Raw genomic sequence first — 15,782 nt, forward strand, 5'->3', positions numbered from 1 at the left:
ATTATGGAAATTTAGGATAAAATGTGTTGGATTTAAGCAAACTAGCGTGCAGGATTTAGCAATAGCGTAAATGTTTGACAATCTGACTTGACAACTAGTAATAAAAAATAAAAAAAGCATCTTACTATTTGTAAGGAAATCGGGTCATATGCTATGAATATGAATTGATTTGATCCATCTTATTGCTTCAGACCGAAAAATAAGAATTTGTAAATGTGGAAGGATGTAATAATCAGAACAGTCAACAAAAACCACAACGCTACAAAACCTAATTATTACAGATTAAATAATCAAGTCAACATGAACAAAGTTTTTGCTTTAATCGTAACTCATCCAATCAGAAATTCAGACTCCCCTTTTAAGAGCTCCATATAAACAAATCTGTAATAAACAATTGTGAAATACCAATTCTAGCAATCACATTTTCTTCATTCTTCCTACCACTTTGCTTCCTTGTCAAGGTTTTTCCGCATATATAAAGGGTAAACTGTACAACGATCTTCAACAACTTTTCTACTTTACCTTATTTCAGAGGTGGGTTTTCTTCATTTCGATTAATTAGATAATGGGTTTTCCTCAATTCTTCAGGAAAGAGGGGTTTGTTTCAGCTCTACTTGTTGTTCTGATCAATGGGTTTTTAGGGTTTTTATTTGATTTGATTTTACATTCATTAATTTGATTAATTTCAAAAATTAGGTATTTGATTTATGTATTTGGTCAACGTCAATTTCAGCTTATTTTGATTGTTGGGAAGTAGTTGAAGTTCCATTTTCTAATTCAGACAATGCAAATTTATCGACAGTTAATTATATGAAATGCTTTTGTTTGTTTGGTGCAGACAATGTAGGATAATTTGCATGTGAAAGTTGTAAGTGATATGCTTTTGTTTGGTGTAATGTAGGAGAATTTGCTTGTAAAAGGTGTGGGATTTGAACTGTTTGAGAATGTCATATTCGACGACTTTAAGGAGAAGGCTTCACCATGGAGATGTTGATGGGAGAAGGCGTGAGCATTATGATACACCGACTTCTGATAGTTTAAGTGAACCGTTACTTGGGAATGATCGTGAGTACGGTGATAGGCATCCTGAGGTGAATTCATTTTGCTCCTTTACTAATCCGTGTTATTTTGCATGAGCCATTGATCCATTGGGCGAGTGTTGTTTTAGTAATCTGTTATTGGATACTATTACTTTATGAGGTGGATTGGTAGATGTGATTTTTGTTTGATTCCTGACAGATTTTTATTTGTAGCAATATACTTTAGATGATCTTCTGGATGATGAAGGGACGAAGGTCCAACTCCATTGGTCGTTTATATTTTCACAGTTGCTTGCGCACTGGGCACAGTGGTTAGGTATGTATTTCACATGGATTTTTTTTGCACCTTTTTAACTAAGAAATTGTTTTCATTTAATCTTTAAGATTCACAAGCGATGAAGGCCTTATTCTGTCTGAAATAGTCTCCATATACTAAAATGAAATGTTTTTGGAGGGTGATGGATGGGGAGGATTGACCAAATGCGTAGCTTAGGCCGTAGCATACTGATACTTGTATACTGAATCAATGACCAATTAAATAAATCATAATCTGTGGAAGGGAGGGTTAAAGATTGAGTCGAAAGGGAGTAAAACTACGGAGGAAGGAAAAGTGGGGATTCGGCCATTTTTATGACCATGAAGCTGGAGAGAAGGCAAAGGAAAAGAGAAAGAGAGAGTACATTCATGAAGGTGGAAGTAACTTCTAGCTTCTTTGCACTCTAGCTTACAGAAGAAGCATCATACAGGATGATTATGTGTTCACCTGGCATACATAAGTAGCATAACCATAAATTTATTCTGCATCATAAAATTTCAAGCTGTATTCAAATGTTTTACAATGACAACAACAACATTAGAGCCTTAGTCCCAAAATGAGTTGGAGTCGGCTGACATGAATCATCATTTGAAACCGTCCATGGCATCCAATAAATGTCTTACGGCGACGAAAGAAAAAAATTGGTTTTTGATATTATTTAGTTCCTTATTGTGGGAACTTGAGGAAACTTTTACATGACTTGAACTGAGTGATAGCGATTCCTTTTCCTTTTTGGTCTGTTTATTAACGTCTTGATTGTCTTCCAGCAAATATTGTCATTGGTTCTAAGTCACTTCTGGGACGATTTGTGAATCTTTCGTCAGCCCAACATACGAAGTTTCTTGCACCACCTCTTAGCCCTTTGCAGGTATAATTTATTAGGTATAATTTAATGTGTATTTCTTTGCGAATTTCCTAGATGGGCTAAGTCTTATGCTTGAAGTGAGATGACTTTGTATACATTTATTGAAGTGTACATCTTGTAAATAGGGCTGAATTCTTAATTTCTGATCAAATAATATGATCGTCAATTTGTTGGCTTTCGTTGGAGCTTATCCCTATACTTTATAGAAAGTAGGATAGCTGTAAGACTTGTGTGTCCCCGAACGCTGGTCGTTCTCATCTTTGATTAAGTTTGTGTCTTCGTTGCTTTGTGTGGGCAGGACTATCTGATGTCTGAATAACGTATTAAGTTCAGTTCTCTTATAGTCTCTGAATCCTGTATAGTCTTATATAACCCAGATTCTTTAACATGTTGCTGTCATAGGAAGAAAGACTCGGAAAACTTCAAAGTAGGCTTCAAGTTCCCTTTGATGGAAACCGAATAGAGCATCAGGTTAGTCCAGATTCGTTTGATCTCTGTGACTTTGTTGTGCAACTTGGGTTATCCTCGTATTCTATGTTTGCTCTTGAAAGATTGGTTTGGCTTCCTCTTTGGACAATGAGTGGATGCTATAAGTTGATTGTTTTGCACTCCGAGACAATTTGGATGTTCATTTGGAACTGTTATTCAAGTGAAATCACAATACACATTAACTTCACCACCGTTAACTTTTGGAGCTACTTTATGTTTAGCCATGGATTAAGTTACTGTCGTAATTGGACAGAAGCACATAACACATTTACTTGTGCTCATGATGGTACAACACCACCAACACGATTAACCTAGTAACTCAAGGGCTCCTCCATATTTCGGGGTAAGGGGATTGCATGGTACGCAATCTTACCCCTGTGTTAGCAACACAAAGAGGTTGTTTCTACCCAAAGTGAAAATTGCATCACGAGTGCATCAAATTGCTGCTACTTCATAATTGAAAGAAACACAACCAGTTTAGTGAGTCAGCTTGCTTTATTCTATCATAAGTCATAACCAAAAAATAATGATAGTCCTGTAAAATATTTTGCTCTCGTTGGAGCGTTTACTCTTTTATTTTATTTTATTTTATTTATCCTGTCCTTTCAGTCTCGTGATTCTTTTTCTTTCTGCTTCTTTCTTGATTTTCTCTGAAATTTTTTCAATGTGATACTCTCCTATTAAACTAGAAGTTCACATTTGTTTCTGGTGCGGATTTTAGGAGAGGCCATGTGCAAGTGGGTGAGGGCATATATACATGTTAATTCATGCCAAAAAAAAGTAAACGTAAACATCTAGTTGAACATGCCAAAAAAAAAAACAAAATGTAAACATCTAGTTGAATAGGAGGGACTGAAGGACACCAGGGGTTGACACCCATTTACAAAGAGACACTATGGGTGTGACTGCCTTACACAAAGTGAAGGTTCAATTGTAGTTATAATAGCCGCGCTGTAGCTGAATTCTGTGCCAATGGCTGAAAACACACCAAAAGTGGAATGAGAGTAGAGGGAATAAGTTGATAAAGATGTCACAGTGGTGATCTGGCAGTGAACCACGGAATACGGACGAAGGTTTAATTGTGGCAAAAATATATGAAGAGAGTGGAAAGGGGGAAGAATGCTTGGGATTAATTCAGTTGTGGAGTATAGAGAAAGAGCTCATACAATTATAGAACTGAATCAAACAAGTTTAATTAGGGAAGGGAATGAGTAAATATACTCTAAAATTCATCAGTTTTTAGGGTTGCAGGCACTGTCGCAGCTGGCAACAATGTAAAAGGAGACACCATGGATTATGTAGACCACAGTGCAATGTTTTGGCGGGCATCTTTGATCAGCAATCCTTGATAAATTCCCTAACATGTACTCCCTCCATTTTCCTATTTTCTTCCCATTTGCCTTTTAAAGGTCAAAGTTTTCCAACTCGGACCGTAACTATGTTGGAGAATAAAAAATATAATTATAAAACGAAAACATTTACACTTGCTATTAAAAAATCTTTCACGGAAAAAAAAAAGTAACATAGATCTCGAAAAATACGGTCAATTTGGAGACCGCAATAAAGCAAATGGGAAGAAAATAAAAAAATGGAGGGAGTAATTATCAAGTAGAAAACACAGAAAAGATTTTGTAACACCACTGAAAATGTTTTGTAGACAACCGTGCACAATCATAGTTGTTATGAATACTGTAAATAATCTGTGGGTGGATTCACATCATACAGAAATGAAAGATAAATTCGTGAATTTCTCTGATCACCATTCCTTGATAAATTCTATCCCATGTAGTTTGTGAATGATTGATCCACTGCTTGAACTATAGTCACTAACATACAAACTTCGAATCCCTGTTCTATTTGATGATTTGATCTGCACAGTTGTAAAACCAGTATTTTCATGTCTCGTGTGGTTGGCTTACATGTCAAATATCTAAATAGATCATATGTGCTTGTGCTCCGATGTCAAAATTTGCCTATAATCACCTTAATATTGTCCTGAATGGAAATGTTTTGTATTTATGTAGTGGTTTAACTCGTACGTGTTACTGAAACGAAATCACTTCCATAATAAGTACGTAACCAGTGAATAATTTGATATCAGGATGCTCTCAAGAGGCTATGGAGGTTGGCTTTTCCTAACAGGGAGCTCCCACCTCTTAAATCAGAGCTTTGGAAGGAAATGGGTTGGCAAGGTACTGATCCCTCAACTGATTTTAGGTATGTCAAGCCATGATGAAAGATCACTTCACAGCTAATTTAATTACTTTTAACATTGGAGGTTCTGAATCTTCTGATTAATTTTCTGTTCTAGGGGTGGAGGATATATATCCCTGGAGAACCTCATATATTTCGCTGAGAAGTATCCGGTATAGTATTCTTCTGATGTAGATTGTTTTCCTTGATCCTTATGATATTCATTCGCTCTTAATATCACTCCAGATAAGAATCTGACTTTCAAATCCACAAGCTGGCATTAAAAAACTATGCTTGATAGATAAGATCCGAGTTATACCGCGTTGCTATCTAAAGCCTCAACCTTCACATCATAAAGGCCATTTATTATACCTGTAGTTTTTCTTCTTCATTTCTCTCTTATGACTTGCCTTCTATTGGCCATCAGTTAAGTTCTCATAGTTGATCTACGTTTGTTCCTAGATTGTCTTGGTGTTGAAACATGAATGCATGACATGTCAGTAATTAAGTGAGACCTTTCAAGTAATGGGATGTGATGGCCCTTATGTAAATTTAGCATTTTTCTGCTAAACAGGAGTCCTTCCAGTGTTTGTTGCACAAGCTAGATGGACGAAGGGCTGAGTGGGAATATCCTTTTGCTGTAGCTGGCATCAACATTTCCTTCATGTTGGCTCAAATGCTGGATCTTCAATCGGGTATGTGACTGTAAATGAGATGGCTTGACCTCGTCCCAGCTTAAGTATACTACAGTACCTCTAGTTAGTGTCTCTGGAATAATTCAAATACTGGAATAGACAATAGCAAACATGTCATTTCCACGAGTATTTTTTTTTTTATAATTCGTCCAAAGTAGTAATTTTTTTTTTTCCGTGTAAAGTGAGCCACGGCCAATACATGCTTAAAGGTTTTGTACCGAGGTAATGAGTATCACTGCTTAATGACTTTACAATCTCTAGCCAACAGGTCACGTATGAAACCTAAATAGTCAATCTAGAAGGTAGATGACAAAGAAGCTAAATATAATAGGCTAGTTAGACCCAGGTGGTCCAATGTTGAATTATTTATATAAGTTTGCACCATGGTGCTAAATCGCAGTATGAGTCACGATCATGACAGTGGTTGCAAATTGGGGTTGCTTATTTATGACACGGTCGCGCGTTTATCATGGCTTGTTTTTATAGGAGTTATATAAGCCGTATTAGTCTATCAGAGTAGTATCGACTTAAGAAGCCTTATATTTGCCAAGTATCCGGAGATATCGGTTGTATGGGTCAAAAATTGGCTGTATTGGCTATTTTATGGAACGAAAAATATCGGCACGGAGAGCTAAAATTCCTTCATATAACTAAAATGTTGCGTAACGGTCAATATTTAATACCATGGCAGTATGGCACACACAAGTGGTGTATAAACAATGTTTCGGGAATGTATCTAAATTTTACTACTATTCTCCAATAAAATACTCATGAGACTAGTTTGTCGCCCATTCCCCTATTTTATCTTCCACTGGCAGGAGAACAATCTTCATTTTCCGTGCAACTATATCTAATTACACTTCTTCACTTTTTTTTGAAATAATAGTATTTGATCATTTCCGTTCATCCTCAACTTTAAATTGTCTGCCACTTGGGTGCACTTCTTGCACTGAATCTCCTAGGCGTAAAGTATGTCTCTCGTATAGTTGTAGAGGCTGATCAATATCTCAACTCTTGCAGGAAAACCAAGTTCCACAGCAGGGGTGCGGTTTCTCGAATTACTAGCTGGCGATGAAATGGCGTTTGACAATCTGTACTGTATAGCTTTCCAAATGATGGATGCCCAGTGGCTTGCAAAGCGTGCATCATATATGGAGTTTAATGTTAGTGTTTTCACTTTGATTCATTTTGAGTTTATTATCCTTCCTACATTTTTAACAACTTTCTTAGCTTTATGTGTATTCACTATTAATAGTGTGTGTGTGTGTGTGTGTGTTTTTTTTTCTTTTCATTATTTACATTTGAACCTATAATTGACGGTCTTGAAAGATGATTCATGTAACTATGCCCCATATCTGGCCCAATCGATTTGGGATTGTTGTTGTTGCTGTGATGGTGGTGGCCCACCTTCCTATAATAACATGTTGAATAAGTTAACCTGTGACGATGTTTTTCAGGAAGTTCTGAAATCAACAAGAGCACAATTGGAACGTGAACTCGAGTTGGAAGATATCTCCAATATAAAAGATCTACCTGCTTACAACCTATTGAGAAGATAAAGCCTCATCAAATTGTTGTAGCATAAACTCTCATGTAAATAAGTTGAAAATATCTTGCACAACATGCAAACCCTGTGAAAACTCCAGAAATTGGATTAATAAAGCATGATGCTCAAGTGGATCTAGTAATCTGTGTGTTTTAATCATTTATATAAGTTCAGACTTGTTTTCTCGAATATTGGAATGCACAAATACTGATTGCTCATTTGCTCTACACACTGCATGCATTGAGTTCGTCTCGGCACACCGGGACCCTGGATCCTAATGAGAGGCACTACTTGTTCATGCCCAGTTCTATATATGTTGCATTTAGGCTGCGGTCCCAATCAGGACCAGTTCCTCTCTATCGTCCAGACTTGTATAGTCATGGTCTCCTTGTTCCTAGCCCACATGGATGAGTTTTGGGGGAAACCCCTCCTCTGTGTTACTCAGGACACTAGCAATAGAGGTTTGTCAAAAGTAAGATGATGTGTCCATTATTTTAGAGGTTTGTCTACAAACCCTATATTGTTGGACATGAGTGTTGAGGTTCATGGATGAGACGGGTTACAATATAGTATCCAGGTTTGTGGAGAGAGAATGTGAGAGATGAAATAGTATCGTGGGCCATGTTATGAACCTTGAAAATGTTCATCTATTGTTGGTATGAGGTTTGTAAGTATAAGTTTGTATATTATCTTATATGGCATGAGAACAAACCTGTTGATATGAGGTCTGGACCGGGACCATGCATCCCGGTCCACTATGATTGGGTCAATCTGTCAGGGAACTGTTGTCCAGCAGTCCAGTTGTCCTAGATGGTTTTCTCTGATTCTTAATTGATAATATGCTTGAACTGTAAGTAGTTGGTGTCGCATGTTGAATTCTGAGTTACTCACTTGCTGTTACTTTGTGGTTGCGATCTCTTGTTTCATTTGTAACTCAGAGGTCGAGATAAAGGGTAGGGATTGCGATCTCGAAGCAGATGAATAACGTCACCAGGTCATTCTGCTATTTGACTTGTGATTTTTATCATTAAGTTGCGATTCGATTTGAGTTAGTCTTGGTTATAATAGTCATTGCGGATCCGAACGGGAGTTGTGATTCCTAAAATCAGGAAGAGGTGTGGTTATACATAGACATAAAGTTGTGGTCCCAGCAATAGTCGAACTAGGAACCATGTGTTGTTGCAACCTGCAATTCGCTTGCATTCATTCTAGACTCATTATTACTCGTGATTGTTTGTTTGCCATCTTTTTAAATTAGAGAAAAAGACTTGTACATCAGATGTATTATTTTACCGTCAATGAGTTTTTGTGTTTTTTTTTTGAGTTCTATAAAGTTTATAAATTACATTTTAGTTTTATGACGTCAAAAATCAAATTTTTCCGAGTTTATTTGTAATTTTTTTGAGTTATAATGTAACTTTTTCAGATTAATGTTTAAGTAAATGAACTCAAAAACTTTATAATAAAACTAAAATTTTTTAAATTAAAACTCAAAAACTATATCATAATCCATTTACTGAATAAATTATTGTTTATTATCGATTAGCTGACTATTGTTTCCATTAATATTAACTAGGTATTATCATATGGAGTATAACTTATTAATCTTTGAAATTGTTGAAAGTTATTAGCATGTTCGACGCTGATAAATCTCACAATGTCCCAAATTCGCAAAATCATGTGAATAGCTCGACTCGCAATTTGAATCCTCTCCATTACCTCTCTAATACATTTATTCTAGTATATTTTATCTCTTCATTTATTAAAATATTACTTTTATGAAATAACTACAACCACTAGATCGTCCCAAGATTTAATCTACACCGTTTAAAAGTAATAAATTTCCAATTCTTTTCAAATAGTGGAGAAAATCCGGACCACTTGACTTGACCCTGTAATACTACGGTTTTCTGATATGGGTACTCTATCGAGCTGTTGTTTCCTGTGAGTTTCAGTTTGGACAGATAGACAGTTTTTTTGTTTATTGATGTTTCTTACAAGTTTCAGCTTGGGAGTGAGGGTAGAGTATGATATGGAAGAGAGTTTTGTATGCTTCTGTTGCTGACATGGTATAGCGATATTCTGTTGATGGGACACAGTTGTGAGAGGTTGTTACAGTAATTTTGATCTTGTTTTAAGATGAAGCATTGGTAGACATAGTAATGGCAAGTGAGTTGTGGAACATGTGTTGTACTGATATGAAAGCTGCAAGTGGTTCATAATCTTTATTGGGACAGTGAGTATAGAGTGTTGGAAATTAGTATCATGTTAAGTTATGGATGAGTTTTGCGGTAATGAAAGAAAAGAACTTGAGGATCTAGTGTGAGTGTGTGTAATAACTGTGGATCGTGACTTATGAGTATAGAGATAGGTGCATGTATAGAGGACTATGTCGTTTAGGCGGTAACAGGGAACAATTGAAATTTTGGTTAAGCTAAAGATTTTGAAGTATAGGTTAGGTGTGTGCCGAGTGAATTGAGGTATGAGAACTGTTTAAGTAAGAGAGTCTTGGAAATAGGAATGGTTATAGGTGTTGAGGTCTTAGGCGGTTGTCTTTGACATACGGTGGTGATGAAGATAATGAGAAGATATAGCTCAAGATCTAGCATTAAGGAGTTACGAGGACGTAACATTTATTTTAAGAGGAGTAGGATGCGATAAAAGAGAGTTTGATGGTTGTGCATGTTGTAGTATAATTGGAAGTAGAGTGTTGGTGTAGTATAAAGGATGGATCTTTGTTGTGATTGATTTTATTAAAGGTCATGGTCGTGCTTGTAGTAGTGTGATGTTTAGGGATGTGAGAATATTTCGATAGTGTTGACAGTTTGATGATGATATTTATGAGTTCGATAGTGTTGACAGTTGGATGATGATGTTATGAGTGTGAGTAAACTTCGAGGACGAAGTTCCTTTTTAAGGATGGTAGAATGTAACATTCCGTTTGATGTTATGAGTATCTTGATATTGATTTTTCTAGTGGATGATAGGTTATGGAGCTAGCAGCGTTTATGGATGGTAGTTGGTAGTGTATGGAGTTAGTGTCGAGAGAGAATATAACGTAGTTGATACGATATCGCGAGCCATGTTGTGGAGGTAGGCTTAGTTGGTGGAGTTGGTGTTAAGAGTTCATGTTTAATAGGTTGGGGTTTTGTTTTGAGTCCTTAGTTGCGTTGTTGTGTCTTAATCGAGTTAGTATGTTTGTTTTGGGCATGGGTTGAACTTCGGGGATGAAGTTGTTTTTAAGGAGGGAAGACTGTAATACTACGGTTTTTTATATCTATGGGTACTCTATCGAGTGGGACTTACTCTGTCGAGTAAGTATGTTTTTATACGAAACAGTAGTCTGTCTGATGGATGCTCGATCGATTATGTGTGGCACTCGATCGAGTAAGGGGCACTTGATCGAGTAAGTTACTTATTCGATCAAGTAAGTTGGTCTTACGGGTTATTTTAGCCGGGTTTTGTTAATAATGCGTGATTAGTATTTAAGGGTTCCGTGACCCTTCTTAATCAGTTTTAAGTTTTCTAAAAACCTTTTAAAGAGAAGAAGAAGTTACGTAGCTTTCATTTATCGCGTTATTAGCAAATCCCAAGGGATAGGATCGTCGGATTGTCTTGTTCTTTACACTGTTGAGTTCGTCGCGTTAAAGGTAAGATTCTTGTATAATTTATGTTGTGTTTCGTTGAGTTTCTTTAAAACCCTAATTGGGTGTTGTTGGGGGTTTTGGGTAATTTGTATGGTTGTGGTGGTAATTGTATTTATGCATGTTATAGGAGGAGGATTCGTAGAGGAGACTTTCTGATTAGCTGTTAGATCGTCTGTGGTGATTGCTATCTCAGGTAGGGTTTCCCTACGCAGTATTGATTACATGGTTGTGTTGGTAATTATCTGTTGTTGTTGTTGTATATCGTATTGGCATTGGATTCTGATTTGGTGATTGTTGGTAGTGTAGTGTGATTGTCTATCTGTGGTTCTCGAGGTGCGTCCTCGGCTGAGTGGAGTCACTTGCGGGAGTGGCTTCATGCCCTTGATTCGCCCTTTGTGGAACCCGCCACAGAGGGGATGTGCACATTAAGAAACATGAGTTTATCGCTCGGATGAGATGAGCGGGGCTTAGGTGGGAACGGCTGCGGTCCCTCATTGGCGGTGTGGAATACCTGTTTGCGATGGGTATTCTGGCAGGACTACACACTTCATTGTGTAGTCAGGTGTATGGTGATGTGACGGAGTTTGAGGATTGTGTGTGATTGTTATATCGTTTTATTGCAACTGTGTATTTTTTTTTGTAATCTGTATTGACCCCGTTTAAATGTTTTAAAAATTGTGGTGATCCATTCGGGGGTGGTGAACAGTTGTTGAGCAGGTATGAGACGATGCACATGGGTTAGCTGGGATGAGTCATCACGTTGCTGTTTTAGAAGTCTTCCGCTGTGTCGAACGCCTTTCAGTTGTTTAGTAGTTTGGCAGTTTTGAAAACATTTGTATTTCTTTTATCAGTTTCGGAGTTGGTTGTATCGCTTTAAACTTTATCACTATTAAAGTACGTTTCGTTATTGTCTATTTGATTATCATTGCCTCGGGTAACCGAGATGGTAGCATTCTCATGCCCTAAGTGGTCTTGGTAAGGCACTTGGAGTATGGGGGTATTACAGACCCGATGAGCCACTCGCTGACTTCGGTGCAAAATTGTCGTGCGATAAGACAAACTTTCAACTAGAACTGAAAGTTTGAAATTGCCCGTCGAATCACCCATCTTTCAACTAGAACTGGATGGTTGTAGCTTGCAACTTATAATAAATCTTAAAAATAAGAAAACTCGAGGGTACAAACGGGAAAAACCCAATAAAAAAACCAATTTTTGCTCATCTCAACAGTCACCACTCTGTCTGAGATCCCTTTTTCAGGCCCTCAATTTACTTGGGCTAATAAGCGAGACTCTACAAGTTTGATTCTGGAGCGGCTTGACCGATGTTATGCATCTCAGAACTGGCTTCTTTTGTTTCCGGATGCTCATGTTCAAAATCTAAATATTTTGTTATCTGATCATGCCCCAATAGTTCTATCTACGACAACCCGCTGCCAGGAACCTAAGCGTCCTTATCGAGTAGATAATTGGTGTATGGACAATCCGGAAATTCAGTGGCTTATTTCTTCCATTTGGAATATTTCAACTCCAGGTTCTGCAATGTCCTCCGTTTCTATGAAACTTAGCCACATCCGTACTGGAATTCTTAAATGAGTCCTTCAGAATCGTCACAGATTTATGATTGACTGGAGCTCAATCTCAAAGGATTTATCGGCTTCAGCTTCACTTATTCATGATAATGTAACACCCCCTCATACCAAGGTACCTTACCAAGGACTACCCTAGCATGAAAGGCTGTTACCATCTCGGTTGCCCGAGATTAGTATATCAAAAGCAACAATCCAAAACACATTTATTAAAGTGTAACTGAGTTTAACGATTACATGTTCCCAAAATAAAAACCAAAGTACAACTGGAAAAGCTAGACAACTAGAAATGAATGCTAAGTCTCTTGACGGCGGAAGCTAGACTCAAGTGATGACTCCCCACGACTGCCCATAGCTAAAAGACTGCATCACCTGTCACAATCTGCTCACCATCCCCGAATGGATCACCACAGATTTTATTAAACTACAACGGGGTCAGTTACTGAATAATCAAAGCAAGACAAGTACAAAAGGTAACCAGCTGATCATCATCCTCCTCCGGTCTCCCGAACTCACACAGTAACCGATTACACACCAAAGTGTGTAGCCCTGCCAGATTACCCATCGCAACAGGTAATCCTCGTCGCCAGTAGGGGACCGCAACCAATCCCCACCTAAACCCCACTCATCAACGAGCGATATCCCTATCCCTTAATGTGCACATCCCCTCCCGTGGCGGGTTCCACGGAGGGCGAACTAGGGTGTGAAGCCACTCCCGCAAGTGACTCCACCACAATCATCACAACACCAACAACAACACCACACCAACACCACACCAACACTCCAACAATGATCAGCAGACAACCAATCATACGTAATACCACATAATCTCAAATCAATTAAACAGGAACTGAGTCGGGAAACCCTACCTTTTCGCAATCCGCTACGCTGCAATCAATCATACAAATGCATAACAAATACCACATCGTCACTTACAACAACAATAACCCACAATCAACACACATATATGATGACCAAACCGTAAACCCCCAAATCACAAATTAGGGCAAAACCCTAAAAGACAACCTATTAGCAGATTACAACGAACTAGAGACTTACCAAATAAATTGAGACAAGAGACGGAAGTGTAGACTTATGACCGATCAATTAGCCTTGAGAATGATTAGGGTGATTAGAGAGAGAAGTGAGCGTTGTTTAGTTTTGGTAAAAAAATGATTTAGAAACCGTAAAATCATAATTTATAATAATCTCTAATCACCTTAACTAAATCGCGGAATTAAACCCGTCGGACCGGATACTCGGTCGAGTATAGAGTATACTCGGCCGAGTACCCACTACTCGGTCGAGTATTCTACATACTCGGCCGAGTGTTCCTGAGCAGTAGCCAAACCAGGATACACGACACCTCTTACTCGACCGAGTAGGCCATACTCGGCCGAGTACCAGCTTAGGAAAACCGTAGTATTATAGATAATTCCTCGGGTTTGAATTATATTAACAGTGTAAGATCTTTTGAACATGACGTCCATATCCAATACTCCTTCTGGAAACAGCGTGCTAAATCTGATCTTCGTTTCAATAACGGCCTTCCAACTTCTTATTTTTTTAGTAGATCCAAATCTCGACAGAAGTATCTTCGGATTATTGCTTTGAAAAATGACATTAGAAATTGGACTTCCTCTTATGCAGATCTTTCTCAGTTGGTTATATCTCATTTCACAAGCTTATACAGTTCGAATACTCAAGCTCTCCCATCCTCTGCCCTTGAAGACTTGCCTATTCCTCAATTAGATGGTTTTAATCAAGATTATTTGTCAAGCCCCTTCACTCCTAATGATGTGGAAAAAGCTTTTTTCTCGATGAAACCAAATAAATCCCCAGGACCAGATGGCTTTCCACCTCATTTTTATCAGCTTTACTGGAAGCTCATCAAAGAAGATATTACTTCAGCGGTTCTTTCATTCCTAAATGATGGGTGCTTTCTCCCTGCATGGAATAATACTCATATTGTCCTCATTCCAAAAGTGGACTTACCAGAGTTTATTTCTCAATTTCGCTCTATCAGCCTTTGTAACGTCATATATAGGGCGGCTTCTAAATGTATTGCTTTCAGGCTTTGGAATGTGATTGATGGCATTGTCGGCCAAAATCAAAATGCTTTTGTACTTGGCCGATTAATCACTGACTGGGGTTTTCTTGGCCACGAGGTTCTTACGTATATTAACCAGCGCAAAAGGGGTACTAGATGTTTTGGAGCTATCAAGTTTGACATGAATAAAGCTTTTGATAGGGTATCCTGGCCTTTTTTATTTACAATTCTAAAGCTATTTGGTTTCCCAAAGAAATTCAGAAATCTTATCAAGACTTGTGTTAGGACGGTCTCGTTGCAAGTTCTTATCAATGGGACACCCTCTGGCCGAATTTTTCCTCAGTGTGGACTGCGTCAAGGTGACCGTATTTCACCCTATCTTTTTATCCTCTGCATGGAGATCATTTCCCTTATGATTACAGAAGTTGAATCTAATGGACTCATTGAAGGTATTAAACTATCACGGCATAGTCCTGCTATTTCTCATCTTTTATATGCTGATGATTCACTCTTGTGCCTCCGTCTGACTTCTTCGAGTTGTGAAACCTTACGAAGCATCTTGAACGACTTCAGCTCTATGTCGGGTCAAATGATAAATAATCAAAAATCTTATATCAAGTTCAGCCCGAACTCTCCTGCTGATTTTAAAGAGCATATTATTGATATTTTGCAAGTGCAAACAAAGAGTAATTTTGGTTCATATCAAGGCATCCCAATCGATTTAGGTAGGAAAAAAACATCATCTTTCCAGTTTCTTCTTGAGAAGATATCGAACAAAATTCTCTCCTGGGGACCAGCGCATTTTTCTCAAGCGGCTAAGTTGATTCTTATTAATTCGATCCTTATGGCTTCCGTTGTTTATATTGCCTCTGTTCTTCCTATTTCACAACAGATCACCTCGAAAATCAATTTTTTGATTGACCTCTTCTGGTGGAAGAATTCTCAAGAGAAACGCGCTCAGCATTGGTTACCATTTGAGCAATTACAGCTATCAAAGACAAATGGTGGTCTGGGTTTAAAAAGCGCACGATTTATTAGCCAAGACTTGTTGGCTAAAAAAGTTTGGCGCTGTCACCAACATCCAACTTCACTGATCTCAAAAATGCTTTGTCCAAAATACCGGAAAGATTTTCCTATTCCTGGCAGTATTTCGAAATATTCAAACGCTTCTTTTGCTTGGAAAGGGACTGTCAAGTCCACCTTCTTACTTCGTGACGGTATTGCGTGGAAATTTGGGAATGGAAGCTTAATTGATCTAAGGAATGACGCATGGGTTCTTGGGAATAAGCCTATTTTTAAGTCCCAGTCGCAAGTGCAGAAAATCAGTTTTGCAGATATTATGCTTGATTCCACTC

The 15,782-nt window shown here is 38.0% G+C and overlaps 1 protein-coding gene across 2 annotated transcripts; it reads left to right on the forward strand.

The window, feature by feature from the left end:
- The first annotated feature begins 233 nt into the window (after positions 1-233).
- Positions 234-7,333, forward strand: LOC141612332 (uncharacterized). 2 transcript variants are annotated; one of them, XM_074431087.1, is made up of 10 exons: positions 234-534; positions 902-1,091; positions 1,254-1,356; positions 2,124-2,224; positions 2,624-2,692; positions 4,812-4,927; positions 5,022-5,076; positions 5,478-5,598; positions 6,619-6,761; positions 7,056-7,333. In XM_074431087.1, the coding sequence occupies exons 2-10, from the start codon at positions 945-947 to the stop codon at positions 7,155-7,157; spliced, it is 957 nt and encodes a 318-aa protein (XP_074287188.1). In that variant the 5' UTR covers positions 234-534; positions 902-944; the 3' UTR covers positions 7,158-7,333. The 2 variants fall into 2 exon arrangements, with proteins under 2 accessions (XP_074287188.1, XP_074287196.1); XM_074431095.1 differs by having other exon boundaries at positions 529-597.
- Positions 7,334-15,782: the final 8,449 nt, after the last annotated feature.

Source organism: Silene latifolia, chromosome 1, assembly GCF_048544455.1.
Source record: "Silene latifolia isolate original U9 population chromosome 1, ASM4854445v1, whole genome shotgun sequence".
Classification (NCBI taxonomy): Eukaryota; Viridiplantae; Streptophyta; class Magnoliopsida; order Caryophyllales; family Caryophyllaceae; genus Silene; species Silene latifolia.